Raw genomic sequence first — 21,317 nt, forward strand, 5'->3', positions numbered from 1 at the left:
TTTTGGATCCTCATAAGAAAGATGTTATATAGATTCAAAGTAGTAATAGTCATTATTATTTTATGGTACATATAAATTTCCTGCATGTCTTCGGGTATGTCTACACTGCAGCTGTAATTTTCGCTTGGGTAGTTGTACGTATGCTAGCTTTGATTGAGTTGGCATGCTAACAATAACTGTGTAGCTAGGAGACGAAAAGGAGTACTTGTGGCACCTTAGAGACTAACAAATTTATTTGAGCATAAGCTTTCATGAGCTACAGCTCACTTCATCGGATGCACTCAGTGGAGTCAGCTGTAGCTCACGAAAGCTCATGCTCAAATAAATTTGTTAGTCTCTAAGGTGCCACAAGTCCTCCTTTTCTTTTTGCGAATACAGACTAACACGGCTGCTACTCTGAAACCTGTGTAGCCATGGCAGTGCAGGCAGCATGATGAGCTTAGCTGCCCAGCTGCATAGCTAGGGTGTCAGATAAGCCCAGGAAGCTGCGTCTATGCTGCTATTTTTAACATTCTAGTTTCATCATAGCTAGCGCATGTACATCTACGTGAGCTGGAAATTATACCTCCAGCTTCAGTGTAGCCATACTGTTAGTTGTTCTTAGCCTAGCTATACCTGTTTAGTTCCTTTAATCATTTTGGATAAGCCAGTTCCATCAGCCCTCTAATAATTTTTTTTGGTCTCCTTTGAACTCTGTCCAATATTTCTACCTCTTCCTGCTATTGATTTTCCCAGAACTAAACACAATATTTTCAGTGTGTCCTCACCACAGTTACTTATAGAGAGGGACTGTCTCCCGGGCAATTTGCCATGTGCAGCCTCTACTTATGCAGCCCAAAATCACATTGGCAATATTGCAACCATATCACATTGCAAACTCTTCACTCATTTTCTGTCCAGTTTCACCCCAATACATCTCTTTGGCATTTGTTACCAGGTTTCTCTTTCCACTTGCATATATGTGTGTTAGATTCTTTTTCCCCAGAGGTATTAGCTTGTATTTCTCCAAGACAAATTATTTCATGCCCATATTTCTAACTGCTCCTTCTCTCTTCATATTACTTTTCTATCCTCACTCTTGTTCGCAATACCTTGTAATTTGGTGATATCGGCACATTTTAGTAGTGTGCTATTTCTTCCCTGTTCCAAATATTTAATAACGCTGTTAAATAAGACTAGACCTGAACACTGACCCCTGAAGCATCCACTAGAGACCTCCTTTCAGCTTGACACATCACTCTTGATTGTTCCCCTTGACTGTGGTTCATCAGGTAGTTTGTAAGCCATGTGGCATTGCCTTTCCCCAGGAAATTAATTCAAATGGTGCGAGGTAAGATTTCAGGAGACACCGACTGAAGTACACTACTTACATTTAGATACTGGTATTGTATGCCATCTTCTTTCCTGTTAGCTACTAATTTTGCAATTCTACCAAAAAAAGCAATCAAGTTTGTCTGGAATGATTTGTTCATTATAAAGTTATACTGCTTAATGCTCATGCTTCAGTTATTCTCTAGAAATGTTTTATTATCATTTATATAGCACCATAAATTTGCACAGTACTTTAAAACAGAATAAGCGACATTCTTTCCCCTGAAGAATTCATACTCTAAGGGCCCATTTACACTGCAATAACACTGCTAGCATGCATCATTCTCTTGGACAAGAACATAGTGCTCTCTCTCAGATACGTTACAGAATTGTGGCAGGGAACCAAGCATTAGCATGGCAGTTCCTGTACAGTACTCCCTTCCTTAGTGCTTGATTTTTCCCTGCAGAAGTTGCTCTGCAAGAGCAACTCACTGCCTCTAAAGGGCTTACTTGGAAAAGATATGGCAGCCAGAATCAGCAAAAGACCACTGGAGTGGCAGAGAACACATACATGATTTCTCTTCCCTGCTCTGAGGATTTACTGAATGGCTGAGCAATTTTTTTGCAGGCCCCTTGCCATGCCAAGTGGACTGTCTTTTGGATCAACAAAACTGGAACAAAGTTTTCCTCCATGGGATTCAGTGGCCTGCATATCCCACATTCATTGCAACAGGGACTGTAACCTGGGTTTCTCAGATGAGTGCCCTAATCACTGGGCTATGGGGTACTCTGGATGAATTGCTCACTGGAAAGGTGGGAGCTGAAGTTTCTGGGATCAGTTTCCTGCTCCACATCAGGCAGAATGAGAAGCTGAAGGTGGGATCGCCCGCATCTTGCAAGAGTGCTCTGACCATTGAACTGGGCTATCTTTTGTGAAGAAGGGACGACCTGTCTTTGGCCCCGACTCCAGAAGAGCATTCACTGATGTGAATCCCAAGCAGAGAGTGGTGCCTCCTGTTAGGTGACTGACACTCTCTGAGGAGTGGGGCTTAGATCATACCCCTATCCTTAGCATTTTGTCTTGGCTAGTTTAAATAGCTCCTTCTCAGCTTGCATCCTTTTGTGAGTCCCATTCTTAGGCTCCCAGTGCTCCCCACGCTTTGTATAGGGAGCCTGGACATCTAGGTCAGGGTTGTGAATTCCATTAGGTGGCTGAGAGCCTAAAAGCTAGGCCTTGCAATGCAGAGTCTAAATCCCATGGATGGACCTAACCCTGCATGCTTACCTTTAGGTGCCTAAATATCTTAGAAAATCCAGCTCTTAGAGTTTGTAGCATGAGTCTCCACAGTTTGAACTAAAGAGCTAGGGTCTGTAGCTGGCATCTGTAACAGACTCATACCTTTTGTGGATTGGGTGCATAGAGAGGATGCACAGTATATGCTGATCAGTGGGCTATATATCTGTTCCATCCTATGTTGAATTCATATGTCTCACAGTGAATGAAACTAACCATCACTATTATTGTCGTGTTCTTAATTAGCTTTTCTCTATTTGAATCACATGACTTCTCTTCTGATTGAGTTTTCTGCTTTCTGGATCATAAAATTGTCCTTCATGTAGTCTAAGAACTGCTTTGAGGTGTTCTTTTCTGTTTGTCTGGGCAGTGAGAGTCCCCTATTAGTATGGTTTCTTACTGCTCAAGCACCTCAGGAGCTGATCCAGGAATTCTTGGTTCTTGCTGTCTTCCAGTCCTATTAATCAGTGGCAGAGGTGCACTGTGTTTCTCCTTTACTTCATTTCTGATGGAATTCTCAACCAAATTATCCCAGTCCCAAACTTGCCATTGTCAGATTTTACCTCACAGAGGCTTTTGACCATATAATGCCCACCTTCTACCTCTCCTTTCCTTGTTACAGTATCTGTCTTAAACTGATTATACCCATCCATTGAATACTGACATTCCAATTATGTGAATGTTCAGAAACAGGCTACATCTTTAACACAAAAGTATTGTAAAATGAAATCAGTATATAATAATATTTAAAAGTAAATCTGTTGCAACATGAGCAGGTGGTGTTACACAGTAACACTATATGGGATGAGCTCACTTGTCAAGTCGTATCTAGTATCCTGTCTCTGACAATGACCAGTACCAGATGCTTGGGAGGAAGACACAAGAAACCTCCCAAATGATCTGTTTAACTTGACTGTACAATAAATGACTAGCAATGTTAACCAGAGTGGTCCAACATGTAATTAAATTAATTTAGCACAAGAAGATTTTTAAAAAATTCTGATATCTACTCCTTTGCCATAAAATACAAAAATGTATTGTATTGGAATTGCAATGGGCCTAGGAGTCCATTTCAGATAACTTTAATCAGGTTGACTGAGGATAGGATGCCCCAGTTTATCTGTCTCCATGCTTGGACTGAGCTTCCACATTTCTAGGAAACATAGTTTGCATTGAACTAGAGGTCCATGTCTCATGCTCTGAGAAATGACTGCCTGACACACATTCTTCTCTTTTGCTTTCTTCCTAGTGCTAAAAATCCAAAAAGGTCTTTATGCTACAAAGAAGTTCCCAAGCAAGGTTTTGCTATTTCTTGGCGGGATTGAAGATCTATATTTTTGGTTAATGCAGGCCCCTTCAAGCAATTAATGTGCTTCTGCTAAAAATGATAATGTTTTATTTGCTAAGGGACCGCATTTTCTTTGAAAAGTAGATCGTGTTAGGTGATGTCATATCTAATAGGAGAGTAAGATGATAGTGGCACAGATTATTTTGACAGTAACTACTGTAGCCTAAACTTAAATAATACAGATGTGGGTGGGCTTAGTTACTGATTTGGTATAAATATAAATATTCACTTTTTATGTCACTTTCAATTTTTCAGCTATATTTGCTTGATAGGTGAAAGGGACAATTTTCATCTTTTAGTAGAAAAGATAAAATATATATTTTTCCACTTATATCTGTTAATTTAAGTATCTAGTACATTGAAATATAACTGATTATTATAGACATTTATTTCTACATGCACTTGATTACATGAGGTTTATTAAATGTTTACTGTCTAATTGTCAGTAGTATGTCTGCATTTTTCACTGAAATGGCTGTGGATTTAATTATAAATGGCTTACTGAACATAGCTGTACAATTTATATCAAAGTACTGCTCTTAAAGAAAATGCATTTGCAATGGCAGTTGATGCATAAGCAAATGGTTATAAAAGCATATTGCTAGTTATGGATAATATATGTCGTTGCTACTATATGCTGTCTATCATATAAGACATAATTTACTTATAACCTATGTACAATCCATGCAAACATTACTTACATTATTATTATGAGCAGTCTCATTGGCTGAGATTCTGTTCTTACTCAACAATTTTACATCAATGTAACTCCATTGACTTCAGTGGCGTTATTTCAGATCTCCTCTGGTGTGAAAGCACAATTAGACCTACTAACTTGAATGGGACCAATTACATGAGTAAGGCTGTGAGAGATCAGGAACTATATTAACATAGGTTTCAGAGTAGCAGCCGTGTTAGTCTGTATCCATAAAAAGAAAAGGAGTACTTGTGGCACTTTAGAGACTAACAAATTTATTAGAGCATAAGCTTTTGTGAGTTACAGCTCACTTCGTCGAATGCACACACAGGAAAATATAGTGGGGAGATTTTATATACACAGAGAACATGAAACAGTGGGTGTTACCATACAAACTGTAACGAGAGTGATCAGGTAAGGTGAGCTCACCTTTCCTGATCACTCTTGTTACAGTCTGTATGGTAACACCCATTGTTTCATGTTCTCTGTGTATATAAAATCTCCCCACTATATTTTCCACTGTATGCATCCGATGAAGTGAGCTGAAGCTCACGAAAGCTTATGCTCTAATAAATTTGTTTGTCTCTAAGGGGCCACAAGTCCTCCTTTTCTTTTTATATTAACATAGGGTCCCGTCTGGCCCATCTTTTGTGTGTGTGTATCTCCCATTGGCAACTAGCAGGATCTGGCTCCTTATTTATTGATGGAAGCACATGGAGTCCAAGCACACAACATGTCAGTGCCTCCTGTGAGGTCCTGAGCAATTTGATCTCCCAGTCAGGAGAAGTAGAAGGTGCTCAGCACATCGCAGGGCCTTTTAGCAGCTTATAGGATCAAACCCTTTACAATGTATCATTAACAGTTCATTAACCAACTAGTAACAGTGTTTCATTGTTGTATATGCTGTATGTGCATGACCATGTTCTGCATGTATGTGCTGTAAAATACAATTACGCTTGTTAGTTTCTTGCCAAGATTTTCTCAGCTAAACACAACTACTATCTGAGAAATATCAGCACCATGCCTTGTGCCAGAATTTCCAGATAAATGATCATTTCATCAGGATTTTGTAGCTGGTTCTCCAATTTAGGCTTCAGTGATGATTGACCACCTGTTTTATGAAGGGAATGTAGGATTTGTCTGTAATATGGCTATGCCCAATACAAGCCTTAATCAGACAGAAAGCCTAGATAGAAGGCTTTAAGCCAAAAGCTTTATTAAAGACACAACCAGGAAACCCAAACCCTGAAATTCAATAACTTGAGAATCAAGAATACCCTGGATTGCTTCAGCAAATATATTTTCCAGAGACCAGTGGTTTATGAAATTTATTCTATGAGTGGCTGATCCTCTGAGCAGTTGTTTGTCATAATCAGATTTAGAAGCCATATATCTCCTATCAATTGATGATTGTGTTGTAACCTCTGGCTTCAGATTCCTGGTAGAAGTACAGCACGTTTCTACAAAGAATGAAAACTGTAACTGTCTTATCAAATAGCAGCAGCACTCATTTTGTTTAACAGTGCTGGAAATTAGTTTTTCAGGGACTGATCTTGACAGGTCAGCTGTCAAGAACTGGTGTATATAAGCGTAAATTCATTGATCCTATAAACAAAATTCTGTCTACAAGAACAAGTGGAAGTCAAAATTGACACACTTATGAACAAATGAAATGGTCTGAAGCTCAAGGATTCAGAGGAAGAATCCCTTTTGGTAAATTCCTTTTCCTTATGTTCCATTTATCAACCTTATCTGCATCATTTACTTTTTATAGACTGCAAAGTTTACCTCTGCATACAAAACAGTGTGCAGTTGAGGCTGAAATGAAATAGGGAGAAACCATAAAAATATCTTAGGCATATTCCCCTCCTCCCTGAACCTCATCCTATTTAATATATGAGAAGACAGTTTCTCCCCTTTTCCCTTTTAAACTCAAGCAAAAGAAATAAATCCTTATTTATGCTGGCATATTTTTCAGCTCCTCTCTGAGAACTCCCAGCCTTGGTGAGGAATGTATTTAGATGATATTCAAATGATTCATATCTTTATCTTCAGATAAAGGCTATTTTTAAAGGTGGGGAAGAGAAAAAGGGTGGGAGAAGGAATTGTTTGCTAAGACATTGAAAGACAAGATGGTGAGTAATACAAGGTTGTGTTTTGCTTCCTAGTTTTGAATAAATATCCAGATTCTCAACTGGTGCAAATTGGACTTGCTCCTTTTCAGTCAATTAAGTTATGCTGATTTATATTTGTTGGGGATCTGGCTGGCTTTGTTAAACAACAACAACAACAAAAAACAAATAGGAAAAATCCTTATTTAGATTTATTTTGAGAGCAAATATATGACATTAAATTTAAAATTAAACGTTCCTGTTAAATTCCACTAGCCATAGCTGTAGGTTCATAGGAGACCATCCTAGTGGAATTACTACTGCACCGAGTGGGTGATATTTCCAAAATGACATATCAGTGGGAGAGTATTCAAGTTTGGGTCATTGTAGCTTTTGACACCACCTATACCTCCCACCTCTTAGCAAGCACAGATGTGTTAAGAGAGATGTAGCCTAATTCCTGACTTTCCTATACTGTACCCAGTTTTCATAGGTACGTGAATCTTGTTGTGACACCTACAATAACTCTAGTGCCCATTTCATTCATATGACCAACCAATCATCAAACTAAGATGGATCTGTGAGATTATTTTTTTTTGCACTCACTATATCCAAAGCCCTGGCTGAGGATTTGTTATGTGGTCCCCAATTATTTGTTGTGTGCTTGTCCAACTTTTGGGGGTGAATGGTAAAATTAAAGTAACAGAAGTAAGTCTAGTAGAACTCTTAACCAGAGACATTATCAGAAAAATACATTCCCGCTCAGAAAAGCTTTGACTCTTTACATTAAGGATACCCAACTGGAAGAAGCCACATTTTAGAGTTCTATGGCCTATGTTTAATTTCTGAGGGGTATGCCTTCAGCTAGCAGCATATATACCGGCCTACATATCTCTAAGTGCAGGGCTGATGACAAACACAAGAGATTTGACCTCAATATCACTTATTTCCGTCCAAGAACAAAACAATTTAATGGATTCCATTCTAAGGTAAAAGGAGCAGCCTGCTACTGACTAAGGAGAGAGTATTCACTGTGAAAAAATCCAATAGGTCTTTTGAGGCTGACTACCATATTAGACTTCTTGTCAGAAAATGCAGTACAATTTAGTTTGATGTGCTGTATCATATTTAATTGAAAACTAATGCATTTAGATATACTGACAAACATAGCATCAATAAATATTGCAGGGCTGGGGTTAAGCAGGGTGCATATACAAGGTTTATAGCTTATTTTAAAGCTTAGGAGATGTTTGATCTTCAGCAACCATGGCATTTGAGAGAAATGGATGTGATTTTTTATTAGTGAGAAGTGAGATACTTATTGGTCAGATACAGGGTTGTGCACCAGAGAAAGGAACTGGCATTTGATGAGCGGTGGGGAATGGGTTGAAATATAGGCAGAGAATGAGAACAGAGAGGGAGCGGTGGTGAGACCACAGGTAATCTTGATGGTGATGAGGCAATAGAAACTTGCCAAAAAGAAAAGTCTTATCAAAGTGACTTTGGTTAAATGATATGACAAGTACTGTAGATAACAAAGCATAGTTATTGTGAGATGTATCGAAGAAAACACATTCAGCCAAAGTACTTGGGCATTTTTATCCCCTTAAATTTCACTCATCATAATCCAGACACTAATGGGGAGCAAAAATGCCTCATTCTCTCTCCCCCCTACCCCTTTTACTCTCTACTGTTTTTGAGTATAACCATTCAGTCAAAGTGCTGTTAGAGCATTTTAGGAAAATGTTAAAAATGTGCGTGCCTAATATTGCCTTCATACTCACTGTATTATTTCCATTTGTAGTTGGCAACATGGGACTCTGAAAAGGGACTGAATGGCAGCCTACAAGAACGGCGTCTGGGCAGTGATTTGCAAGGACTGACACTGAAAGTGGTGACTGTCTTGGTATGATCCTATTTGAGTTCAGGAGACAAAATACTCAAAAGAAAAATGATGTGATAGGACATTTGGTTGTTACCCCTGCCCCCATAATTTTTCATTAAGTCTTTTAATCCTTTATCATCTACTTGGGCTGACCAGCTGCATAAGCAAGAGAAGAGAGATGGAGGACTTTTATGGTTTTGTGTGACTTTGTTGATGCTCATTAAAATCAGGGGTTTAGAGAACTGCATATTGAGACTGTGTGCTAGTCTCAAACAGTCACCCAGGCTGAAATTCACCTCCGTTCAGATGACCAATACAGCGCCTGTGCACTGCTCAAATGGTGCCCAGGACTTGTACTAGTCCTCTGCACAGGGGTGAATTTCAGCCACAGTGCTCCCTACTCTGACCTGTAACATTTTCCTGTACTGATCCCATAGATTAATAGATTTTTAAGGCCAGTCATGAGCATTGTGATCATCTGTTCTCACCTCCTGCATAATGCACGCCATAGAATTTCATCAAGCGATTCTTTCATTAAGTCCATAATTGCTTGTTGAGCTAAAGTATATCTTTTAGAAAGACTCCTGGGCTTTCTTGGAGAAGTCTTCTAATCTTGTCATGTTATGAGATGGTATAGGGCCACTTCCCACTAGTAACTTAGAAGGTACTAGAGCTCAAGTTAGCTAAAGCTACATTGGGAATAAATTAGGATTTGAACTTGTTTCCAGAGATAAAGGGTAGTTCATTAATTTTCTGCTTGGCTAAGCCACCAAGATATACTTTTTAAGGGAGCAGTTACTTTATAACTGCTTAATATGCTGAACATGGTGACCTCATTATGTTGTTTTTCTTCTTTACCAAAACTATATGCCCACGCCAGTTCTTCATTATAATAATGTCATCCTCTGGTTGAAAGATACTATAGTTGGCTATGTAAATAATGCACACTTCTTAAGTTACTTATTTTTCTATGTGTATTTTCTCTCTTCTCCTAGATCAAAGTGCATTAGAGAGATTTGGAGAACTGTAGGAGATCATTAGGACAGTTTTCTTTCCATCTGTTTTTATCTTTCTTCCCTCTAGCGGGTAAAGGCAGTGATCATATCTCCCCTCTTTGTGGATGTCAGCACCAGTTTGCAGACATGGCCAACAGCAATGGCTGTAAAATCAGTAGAGCTGGCATTCCCTTGGCAAGTGAGCACACAGCCTGTGTCAGACTGAAACACCATCGCCCTTCAGGATTCCCTATTGCACGATTTCCAAAATGCATTTTGTTAACTCTAAAAGCACTTCAGGGGCCAACCCCTGTAAGAACTATTCTTGGATTGTTCATAATGCTAAATAATAGAAAAATAATCAAAGGGTTTTCTAGTTATTATTTCAGTGTGTGTCCTGTGTAGATGATACGTTTGTTACCTTATGAAAGAAATATATCTAAAACTACATTACTCTGGCCTGGACAATCTCAGTATTCTAAAAGCCAACAATAGCACTGGGTTGATGAGAGTTAGATCCATTTTTTTAGGTATTTAAAAAAACTTCTTTAAATATTAGCTTAGATGTTATTTTTTTCTCAGGAAGAGCCTTTTGTGATGGTGGCAGAGAACATACTTGGGCAACCGAAGCGCTATAAAGGATTTTCCATTGATGTCCTGGATGCACTTGCCAAGAATCTGGGCTTCAAGTATGAGATTTATCAATCTCCTGATGGCAAGTATGGACACCAGCTCCATAACAGCTCTTGGAACGGCATGATTGGAGAACTTATTAACAAGGTACAGAGAGCAGAAGAAGAGATCTTCAGGCAGAGTACAGCTAACTTTTTTTAAGGGTATAGTGAAATCCTCCCCAGTAAAATACAAGGGATGAGTCAGAATCAAAACCCCAATTCTAAACATTCCTGAAGTTTGGATCCTGATCTAAACTTTTGTGCTTTTGGCCCATCTCCACAAAACAAAGACTCTAGAGTATATTATTCTGTCAGTGACAGCAAAGGTAACTCCTAATGACAATGTAAGCTATGCTCATGTAACTATAGACTATGCAAATTTACCATATGGAAAATAGATACCAAAATATGTATTCCACTTCCATTCTCATTCGAGGACTTTCTGTTATATCTTTGCCACTAATTCAAAGCTACTACAACTTCATTTCTAACTCTGTTAAACTTTCTTTGGGACAGCTACTTTGTAGCAATATGGTTTTATAATAATCAACTATTTGATTTCAATGGATGTATTGTACAGGAACATTTTGAAGAAGAAGAATGGAAAGCTGGTCTCAAGATGATCCAGTCAGATAACACTTGGAGGGCCAGATTCTTTTTTTAGTTACACTTGTGTAAATCAGGAAGAGTACAATTGAACACCACTGAAATAACCGAGAACTGATTATAGTCAAGAATCCCTAGAGGAAATGAAATATGTTTTCTTAGAGATGCACGTAGTAGTTTCTAACATGGAACAATCAAAATCAATGTAGTGCAAGGACATTTAGAGGAATTAATATCCAATGGTGTTGTCCTTTGCACAGGAGGTTGCTCTGCTGCAGTATATGTTTTAGCGGAAAGTAAAAGGTTTATCGTTACTTAGTATTACTAGAAAGAGGAGGTTGAGATGAAAATTGAAGCAAAACACAAGTTCAGTGAACAGATGCAATAAATACATATCTATAATCAATATTCATTACATTGTGCGTTAGGTAAGCATTAGATATTTTCATATTTATTCTAAATTTATCCCAGCTTTTCTGAATTTAATTAATTTGGAAATCTGGTTAGAGGTCCCATGAGATCAGGCTTTCTTGTGAGCTATTGAGTACTTATGGTATTTCTGTTACTAGTCTTTCCATTGACTTCAATAAGCTTTATATCAGCCTCTCCTCCCTGAGTTCTTTCCCAAAAGGGAAGTTAGGAAACAGAAAATATGTTTTAAAAACTTTTTTTCAAATTAACATTCAAACAAAATGTTTATCTTCCACAAAGGTTGCCAGCATGACTGTTACCATGAAATCTATTCACTTAAACAATGAGTTTAAAATAGTTTCAGGAGGTAAACTGTTCCTGAAACCTTCTTCCAATGTTTATGGCTGTACAATCACATTGTCCTAATCCTTTTTTTTTTTTTTTTAAACCAACCGACCAAACAAAACAGTCTCCCTGGCTGTTGCATGAAAATCTTATGTGAGTATGGAAAACTGATGCACTGTACCGAGAAAACAGTGAAATCTAACTATACACAAAGTACACAAAATAAACAAAGTGGGGGGAAATACAGTAGGGTTTTTTTCCCATTAATATCTTTCAGTTAGAGTAATTGCAGAAGTTATTTGTAACAAAAGTAGATAAAAAGAAGTGTTTATGCAGAGTGTGATTTTTATATTGATGATGACTCTTTCATTAATCTTCACAATGCCCCAGTTAAGTAAGGGCTAGGATTATTAGCCTCCATTCTGTAGATGAGGAAAGTGAGACAGAAAGGTTAAGTAAATTCCCACCTGTAAGACAATTAGATGCTCTTTGTTATACAGTAATTTCACAGGGTACATTTCAGTACTCCACTTTCAACTAGTACATATTTTTATTTTATTAATTTCTCTCAATAAATTGAAATGATTCTACTGCTTTTTACGCATTGAACTAGACTTCAATTTAAAATTAGATGAGAGAAAGAAATCAACGAAATACGTAAACCATTGGCTGCTTTGGAGCTTCTCCTTTTATAGTCCAAATCTGCACAATCTAAACAATGTGCTTGCTAGGGGCAGGAAGAAATATGACTTGTTGCATTTCTCTTGCAGAGAGCAGATATGGCAATCTCGGCTATCACTATAACACCGGAACGGGAAAGTGTTGTGGACTTCAGCAAGCGGTACATGGATTATTCAGTGGGGATTCTAATCAAGAAGCCTGAAGAGAAAATCAGCATCTTCTCTCTCTTTGCTCCCTTTGATTTTGCGGTTTGGGCCTGCATTGCAGCTGCCATCCCTGTAGTTGGTGTCTTGATATTTGTTTTAAACCGTATCCAGGCAGTCAGAGCACAGAATTCTTCACATCCCAGTCCCTCTGCTTCCTCCACGCTTCACAGTGCCATTTGGATTGTGTATGGGGCCTTTGTTCAGCAAGGTACTGTCAACATTTAATATCTTACAGTCAGTACTTTTCAATCTCAGTACGAAGGAGTAGGCCGGCACCGATGTAAGGAAGTACTTCTTCACACAATGCACAGTCAACCTATGGAACTCATTGCCAGTGGATGTAGTGAACGCGAAAAGTATCACTGGGTTCCAAAACGAATTGAGAATAGGTACATCAGTGGCTATTAGCCAAGATGTCCAGGGATGCCACGCCATGCTCTGAGTGTCCCTAAACTTCTGATTGCTGGAAGCTGGACTATAGGGGATGGATTACTCAATAATTTCCCTGTTCTCATTATTCCCTCTGAAGCATCTGGCACTGTTGGAAGTCATGATGCTGTTCTAGATTAGTGGTTTTCAAACTGTAGGTCACGACCCATTACTGGTACTCGGAATATAAGGCACTTGGTCATGGCGGCTCTTGTGAGCACATCCGACTGGGCCGTTAAAAGTCCTGTCGGTGGTGCTGCCCAGGTAAGGCAGCCTAGTCCCTACCTGTTCTGATACCGCACTACGCCCTGGAAGCAGCCAGCAGCAGGTATCTCCTAGGCGGGGGGACCACGGGGCTCCGCATGCTTCCCCCACCCCAAGCACCAGCTCTGCACTCCCATTGGCTGGTTCTTGTCCAATGGGAGCTGGGGGGGGCGGTGCCAGTGGGTGAAAGCCGCACAGAGCCGCTTGCGTGACTCCGCCTAGGAGCCAGACCTGCTGCTGGCAGCTTCTGGGGCACAGCATGGTCCTCGGTGCCAGGACAGCAGGAAGCCTGCCTTAGTCCCCCTGCTATGCCCCTGATTGGGAGCTGCCTGAGGTAAGCCCGTGCCCCAACCCTGCATGCCAATCCCCTGCCCCAGCTCTGAGCCCCCTCAAACCCAGAGTCCCTTCCTGCACCCCAAACCCCTCAATCTTAGCTCCACCCCAGAGCCTGCACTCCCTCCCACACCCCAATCCCCTGCCCCAGCCCTGAGCCGCCCCAAATCCAGAGCCCCCTCTTGCACCCCAAAGCTTCATCCCTGTCCCCACCACACAGTCCTCACCCCAATCCTCTGCCCCAGCCCTGAGCCCTTCCCATGTCCCAAACCCCTCATTCCCAGCTCTGTTGTGTCATGGGCATCAACAATTTTCTTCAACTGGGTTGACAGAAAAAACGTTTGAAAACCACTGGTCTAGGTGGACCATTGATCTGATCCAGTGTGGCCTTTCTTATGTTTCTTAACATAAGCAGACACCAGAGGGACTAGCAAAAATCAGTTGTTTAACAGAGTTTTGTCTTTAACTAAAGGTCAAGCATAATTGTGCTGGAAACGTCACAGAAATCTACTGTAGAATCATAGAATCATAGAATATCAGGGTTGGAAGGGACTCAGGAGGTCATCTAGTCCAACCCCCTGCTCAAAAGCAGGACCCATCCCCAATTAAATCATCCCAGCCAGGGCTTTGTCAAGCCTGACCTTAAAAACTTCTAAGGAAGGAGATTCTACCACCTCCCTAGGCAACGCATTCCAGTGTTTCACCACCCTCCTAGTGAAAAAGTTTTTCCTAATATCCAACCTAAACCTCCCCCACTGCAACTTGAGACCATTACTCCTTGTCCTGTCCTCTTCTACCACTGAGAATAGTCTAGAACCATCCTCTCTAGAACCACCTCTCAGGTAGTTGAAAGCAGCTATCAAATCCCCCCTCATTCTTCTCTTCCGCAGACTAAACAATCCCAGTTCCCTCAGCCTGTCCTCATAAGTCATGTGTTCCAGACCCCTAATTATTTTTGTTGCCCTTCTCTGGACTCTTTCCAATTTATCCACATCCTTCTTGTAGTGTGGGGCCCAAAACTGGACACAGTACTCCAGATGAGGCCTCACCAATGTCGAATAGAGGGGGACGATCACGTCCCTCGATCTGCTCGCTATGCCCCTACTTATACATCCCAAAATGCCATTGGCCTTCTTGGCAACAAGGGCACACTGCTGACTCATATCCAGCTTCTCGTCCACTGTCACCCTTAGGTCCTTTTCCGCAGAACTGCTGCCTAGCCATTCGGTCCCTAGTCTGTAGCTGTGCATTGGGTTCTTCCGTCCTAAGTGCAGGACCCTGCACTTATCCTTATTGAACCTCATCAGATTTCTTTTGGCCCAATCCTCCAATTTGTCTAGGTCCCTCTGTATCCTATCCCTGCCCTCCAGCGTATCTACCACTCCTCCCAGTTTAGTATCATCCGCAAATTTGCTGAGAGTGCAATCCACACCATCCTCCAGATCATTTATGAAGATATTGAACAAAACCGGCCCCAGGACCGACCCCTGGGGCACTCCACTTGACACCGGCTGACAACTAGACATGGAGCCATTGATCACTACCCGTTGAGCCCGACAATCTAGCCAACTTTCTACCCACCTTATAGTGCAGTGTGGTGTAGCTGATGCCACAATCTCATATTATTTAATTCAGCATAAGTAGCATACAGAAGTTTGAACAGTTGTACTCAGTTTAAAAGTTATATTACCCCCTCACAGACAATATAGGTCTACTCTGATATACTCTGAATATTTAACCTCTATGTTTAGATAGTGATATTGCATTATTAATTATTATTATTATTTATTATTAATTTGCCTGTATTTATGGAAGTCATTCTGCGGATTAGATCCTGACAATTCTGGGTAAGGCCCTGTGTGGATTTTCTTGAGAGCATTATTCTATGACTATGTGAGAGGCAAGTGGGATCAGAGGGTTGATGTAGAAATTTTACAAGATTTAATTCAAACCAGTGATTTTAACACAGTTTAGTATTTTTTTTGTTGCAGATCAACCTCACCAGTACACCAGAGTATTCTACAACTTTCTGGATGACTTAGCAGTTAGATAGTATGTTTTTATAAAATATCAGACCTCCTTAAGATAGGTCTTTGAACATATTGATGGGGTGATCTGTTAATGCAAGTTGAACATCAAGTAAAATTCATAGGGATTGTTCACAGTGTCACTTTAGACATGGAACATGTACTGTAGGTGATCTTAAATGCAGGTTTCTGTGAGACCTCAATTTCTCTCCTTATTTGTAGGTGGTGAATCTGCTATCAATTCTGTGGCTATGCGCATTGTGATGGGAAGTTGGTGGCTCTTTACCCTTATTGTGTGTTCATCCTACACAGCTAATTTAGCAGCATTTCTCACAGTATCAAGGATGGATAATCCTATAAGGTAAGTGCCTTTCTTTACACAGAGCTGGAAACCTCAATTTCATAGATATGCATCATCCCTTTGAATGTTCATTCTTGAGAGAAGGAGAATATTGGAGGGAATTTTCTCCTTATTTTCAGTGTCTGCATTTCTCCCTTCCCTATTTCCCTCTTTTTCCTACAAATGCCAAGCAGTTTTCACATTTGTATAAGGAAGATCATGGCACTTAGACTTTAAGAGAAAACTTTTGCTGATTTGAAAGGAAAATACAAATCTCCCTAACTGAGAGAACTCATTTTCTTATGCAGGTTTTCTTCGTCACTATTTAGGTTACCTACATTTGTGAGTCTTAATATTTCTGGTTGTAAAAGAGGAAATCTGAAAGAATGGTATAGAATTTATATCTCTAAGACATCGTGCAACATATGGCCTCTAGTTTTGCATGTGCAATTTTGTGTATGTTGTCATCTGCAGTTTTATATAGTACTGCATGAAAATGATTATGCACACAAAATTCCATGTACCAAATGATAGGCACACTCTTAAAATCAAAAGACCAGATTTATTATGACTATTTGAAGAACAAGGTACTCCTAGGAAGGGAGAAAGGATGGCAGAATCAGACTCTAAGGTAGTAGATGTAGTAAGGAAGTTGTTTTATTAAATATATATATTTCTCCATATATATATGTTGGCGGTATCATTGTGATAAATTGCAGAGCCTTGTAATAAACTGCATTTATTCTTTATCTTTGTCCTCCTTACCTTGCACTCATTCACGTCTGATGAGAGTATTTCCAAGCCTCTGGGCAATTTTGGGAATTCTGGGCAGAATTTCTGCCATTCAAAAAAAAAAAAATCAGCTTGCCAAGGAAATGTCTCCTTCTTTCTTCTCAAATATGAACTAACTCCCTAAGAGCCCTGCACTTCTTGCCAGTGTAATTTTGGGAAGTTTATCCATATTTAGGAGGAAAAAAGGAAGCATTTCCCTGGCAAGTTGGTTTTTTTTAAATGGCAGTTGTCCAAAAACTGCCCAGAGGCTTGGAAATACTCTTATCAGATGTGAATGAGTGCAAGGTAAGGAGGATAAAGGTGCAGAATAAATGCAGTTTATTACAAGGCTCTGTAATTTGTCACAATGATATTGCCAACATATATGCAGAGAAATGCACATTTAATAAAACATCCTTACTACGGCCACTACCTTATACACTTGAATGAAGTGCAAGGCAGGCAGTTTGTCATCAGTCTTTCCCCAGTGACAGATTTATGGTCTGATATCCTGTGGCCCATAAGTGAAATGAGAGCTTTATTCCACTGGAAATGGAAGATTCCCAGTGTTATGAAGGGACACAGGATCTTCTTCTAACCGTGGAAGGTGCTGATGTAATGAATTCTTGTGCTACAAATAGACACAGTTACTATATATCTCCCAAATATACATACGGGGGAGGTAGGACTAGAATCCTTGTCCTAACATAGAGACCTCTACTCCATAAGCTAAAGGAGAACTCCCACAACCAGTTGCAGTAATATCCCCTTTTCCCTCTCTGTAGTCCAGCAACTAAATGTCCAGTTGATTAAGTCCAGTTGACTTAATCTCTCATGAGTAATATTGTCATCCCAAACTCACGTTAATAAAACCTGTATACCATAACTTGTCATTTTATGTATACATCCTATAATAGTGGTCTGGGTGTGATGTTGCAAACAGAGAATGCTCCGTTAGGAAATGCTTCATGCGCACAGCAGGTATAAGAAGATTTTGTCCATGGTAGACAATGAGTGCTGCAAATTGCCACAATGCTCAGTCCTGACTTCGGTAACAAATTGTAATATGGGTTTGAGGTGGAAGCACAATGCGCAAATCAGTGTTAAACTCAAGTCAGGAACAATGAGCTGTGGAGCTTGAAAAATGACCTACTTCTGAATGTTACATTTTCTTGTAGTAGAAGGAGTTCGTTGTGCAATCTGTCAGGTGCTTCCTAAAACTCCTCTGATTTCAGTGGAAGACAAGAGCACAATAGATGCAGTAAAAAAAATTTCAGTGGAGAGGTAAAATCAACAGCAGATTTTCTGCGTTGTCAGTAGGTCACTAAGGCTGAAGTATTCAAAACCTCTCATGGGATTTGGACACCTAATTCCTATTGAAATTAATCAGAATTGGCCATCCAAATCCACTAAGTGTCTTGGAAAATCTCTACCTAAATCTCTAAAATGATAGTTCAGTTACAGGACCCATTTGACTTTGTCTTGTGACCTCAGAAAGCAATCAGCCTTTTACCTTGAGTTATGACACAGAGTGCATTTCCAGTGATGGCCCGTGAAATGTAATTGTGGCCAACTGTCAACAAAATGGCAACTGCCAGGTCCCAGTAACAGATTCCTTATGGTCAGTGATGATATACAAGGCAGAAATCAACTTGGTATCTGATAACAAAGCTGTGTTGAACTTGCAGTGCTAGCTGCTAAAAAAAACCCTTGTTTTGACTGTTGCTACAAATATGTTTCAGACCTTAACTCCTTCATCTAAAAAGGAGCACCTTTAAATGGCCAGTTCCTTCCATCTGGCCTGAATAGTGAGGCTAAGATGAGGGAACAATAATACTTGGTTTCCCTCATGCAGTGCATCTCTAATAGAGCAGGTCACTCTCAGAACTCTGTGGCATGCCCTGATGCTGGCAAGAGTAATTAATGTTGGGTCTTCAACTTCCTTGTTGTTTGGAGTTTTGCCCTTTCTGATTATCCATAGACTTATTTCACAGACATTGGTCAAGTGAGTCTTCCCTCCCATTTTACTCCAAAACTGAATGAAGGATAACAGACAATGGAAGCTTCTAACTCTTGGGACAGGGAATGGTGTGTCAAAATATCCTATTAAAAAAAGCAGATATGACCTTGGGAATTCAACGCTGGTATGTCATTAAGGCGACACACACAGAGTCCTAAATTTATGCCTTGGCAAGGAAAAATCCCTACCTATTCAAATATTATGTTAAATTGAAAAAATAGTATTTGTGAGGTTGAATTTACATGTCTCTTCAGTAACTAGTAGAAAGATGTTGGCCCAAATTCTCAGCCCTTCTGTTACAAGGTGCCTCCATCACTGCCTGGTGACCCTCACTGCCTGGTCAGTTCAGATGGTTTCACAGTCACAAACACACACTGGGCTGTTTATCTTCCACCAAGGTGTGTATTTGCTCCCCTCTTACATAGTAATATTGTGCAACACAGCCTTACGGAAAGCGTAGGCTTCCTTGTAGCCCTCATCCCCTGAGCTTCCTTCTGAGCTGCCCCTTGATTCCTGTTTCTTCCCCTTATATTCACCCTAATTACCTTGTTGGACCAGTGATTGTTACCCAGTGCTCCCAGTCCCCCAACAGAAAATGTATAATTGCCCCCAGCTGGGCCTGTGGCCTTCCTCGGGTTGAGGCAATATCAGTGATCGGGGTGCTGCTGATAGCGCCCTGTCACACTTTCTATAGCTGTTTTACACCTCTTTGGTGGTAGAAAGCTGGCAGATCTTGTCCTTTGAGAATTCTGGTTGTACAATGGAAAATCCCTAGGTGGTCAGGGTGGTCCTATTCCTTGACAGTCCCCAGCTGCTAGAAGAGTATCTTATGACTATGAGTAGTTAAGCACAATTTACAGCAGCTTGAAGGCTGCTCAGACTTATAGTAGGGGCCAGAAAGCTTAAACACTGAGGGATGTAAAAGTGGTTGAAAGCCACCTGTGTCCCTACCTGATTTTTTCCTCTGCAAAGAATCTGTTTTTTTAAGATTTGTGTTTGGTTTTTATTGGAAACTTCTAATGTCACCTTAGTGCCACTTTCCCTGAAAACAATACTAAACATGTTCAAAAGACTGGCTGCCCCCTTCCATCTTCAATATGGTGGAGATGATTTCATGCCCCAGTCAGGTAGGCACAGATTTCCTGTAAAAAATTAATTCATCACCAGCCACAGAGTGGGAGATTTCCCTGAGGCTGAAACTTCATCTCTGCCATGTGTTTCTTCTGCTGCATCAGACCCTAGTCTGCAAGTTCCCAGACAGACATGCCAAACCTGTGAAAATAACACAGAAATTGGGCTTGTTTTTGGCTTAACTGGCTTGTGAGTTGCTTATTGGCTAGTGTTTGGCTTGTTGTAGCTTGTTGCTTCTTCTTTTTTTTTTTTTTTTTGATCGGCTCCCAGCAAGCAAATGCAAGGGAGGGCAAGCAGGGGCAAAGGGTAAGCAGTGACAAGGTGGGGAGAGAGTCGGGGTGCACAGTGGGCCCACCACAGTCCCAGACTGCATGCTGGGGGGATCTAATCACATAGAGTATTGGGGTTCTTAGGGATTTGGCTTGTTTTGAAATGGGATTAGCCTGATTTCTGGTTTATTGTGAAAGTCGGGGTGCTTATTTAACGCGTGAAAGTTGGCATCTGTGTTTCCTGATCTTACTACTACTTGGTTTCAGTGAAGTAATGTATAATGCAAATAACTTTTGTCTCCCTTCTATACTAGGCATTGGAACTTTTCCAGATAAGACCTTTTGTAGAAGGGAAATATATATTTGAATTTCTTTTTTTCCCTCCCATAGTGAGATTTGAGGCACCATAAATAATAGTTGACAATTTTCCCACCAACTGAGAGCGATCAAATCCTCCTGCATTTTTTCTGTGCTAGGAAACTGAACCCCTATATAAATATATGCTGTTATCGCTCTCTCTCCATAGAAGAGTCTTCTGGTGTGCAGTATTGCTTGCTGTTAAATTGCCAGCAGGGGAGAAACTAGTATTATGGTGCAGCAGTAGCTGCAACATAGTTAAGTTCATTACAAGCCTGATTTTGCTCCCAAACTCCCTCTAGAATTTAAATTTGCCGCATGTTATCTGTGACTAGCAGAGAGCTGAAGTATAGAAGAAAATAAACAGATGTCAATCATTCTACTAATACTCATTGTTCTCCGCACACCAGCTACAAAACGGCTTTTCAGAGAAACCACAAATGGTGTGTGTTAGCAAGATCTTCAAGAGATGTGCACCAGAGCAAAGTCGAGCTGTTGGAAAGCAAATTCATTAAATTAAAATGTCAGATTAGAAACTGCAGAATGGCAGTAGGCCATTTAAAGATCATGGCACTGATGAGCTTTACAAGATTTGCCAGACCCTTGTTTGAGCTCCAATGCCCCTCCTAAAGTCCATAGAAAGGGAAATTAGCCAGATTAGGAGCATCAGTACAGGGGGAAGAAAGCAGTCCCAACACACCAGATAGTGCAGTATCCGAGAGGAGGCTAGAGAAGGTTGCTCAAAGACTTTGTTAGCCCCAGAAGAAAAGGGGCTGTGCCCTGACCAAATCTATGAATCCGTTAGGAGAGGC

At 40.3% G+C, this 21,317-nt stretch overlaps 1 protein-coding gene across 1 annotated transcript in view; it reads left to right on the forward strand.

Moving 5' to 3' along the window:
- The window catches only part of GRID1 (glutamate ionotropic receptor delta type subunit 1), an 836,720-nt gene that overhangs the window by 748,525 nt on the left and 66,878 nt on the right, over window positions 1–21,317 (forward strand). The window contains exons 9-12 of the mRNA XM_077821976.1: window positions 8,566–8,667; window positions 10,224–10,421; window positions 12,448–12,772; window positions 15,840–15,978. Of these exons, the coding sequence (XP_077678102.1) occupies window positions 8,566–8,667; window positions 10,224–10,421; window positions 12,448–12,772; window positions 15,840–15,978 (764 nt within the window). The remainder of the gene's footprint in view (window positions 1–8,565; window positions 8,668–10,223; window positions 10,422–12,447; window positions 12,773–15,839; window positions 15,979–21,317) is intronic.

Source organism: Eretmochelys imbricata, chromosome 7 (genome assembly GCF_965152235.1).
Source record: "Eretmochelys imbricata isolate rEreImb1 chromosome 7, rEreImb1.hap1, whole genome shotgun sequence".
Lineage (NCBI taxonomy): Eukaryota > Metazoa > Chordata > Testudines > Cheloniidae > Eretmochelys > Eretmochelys imbricata.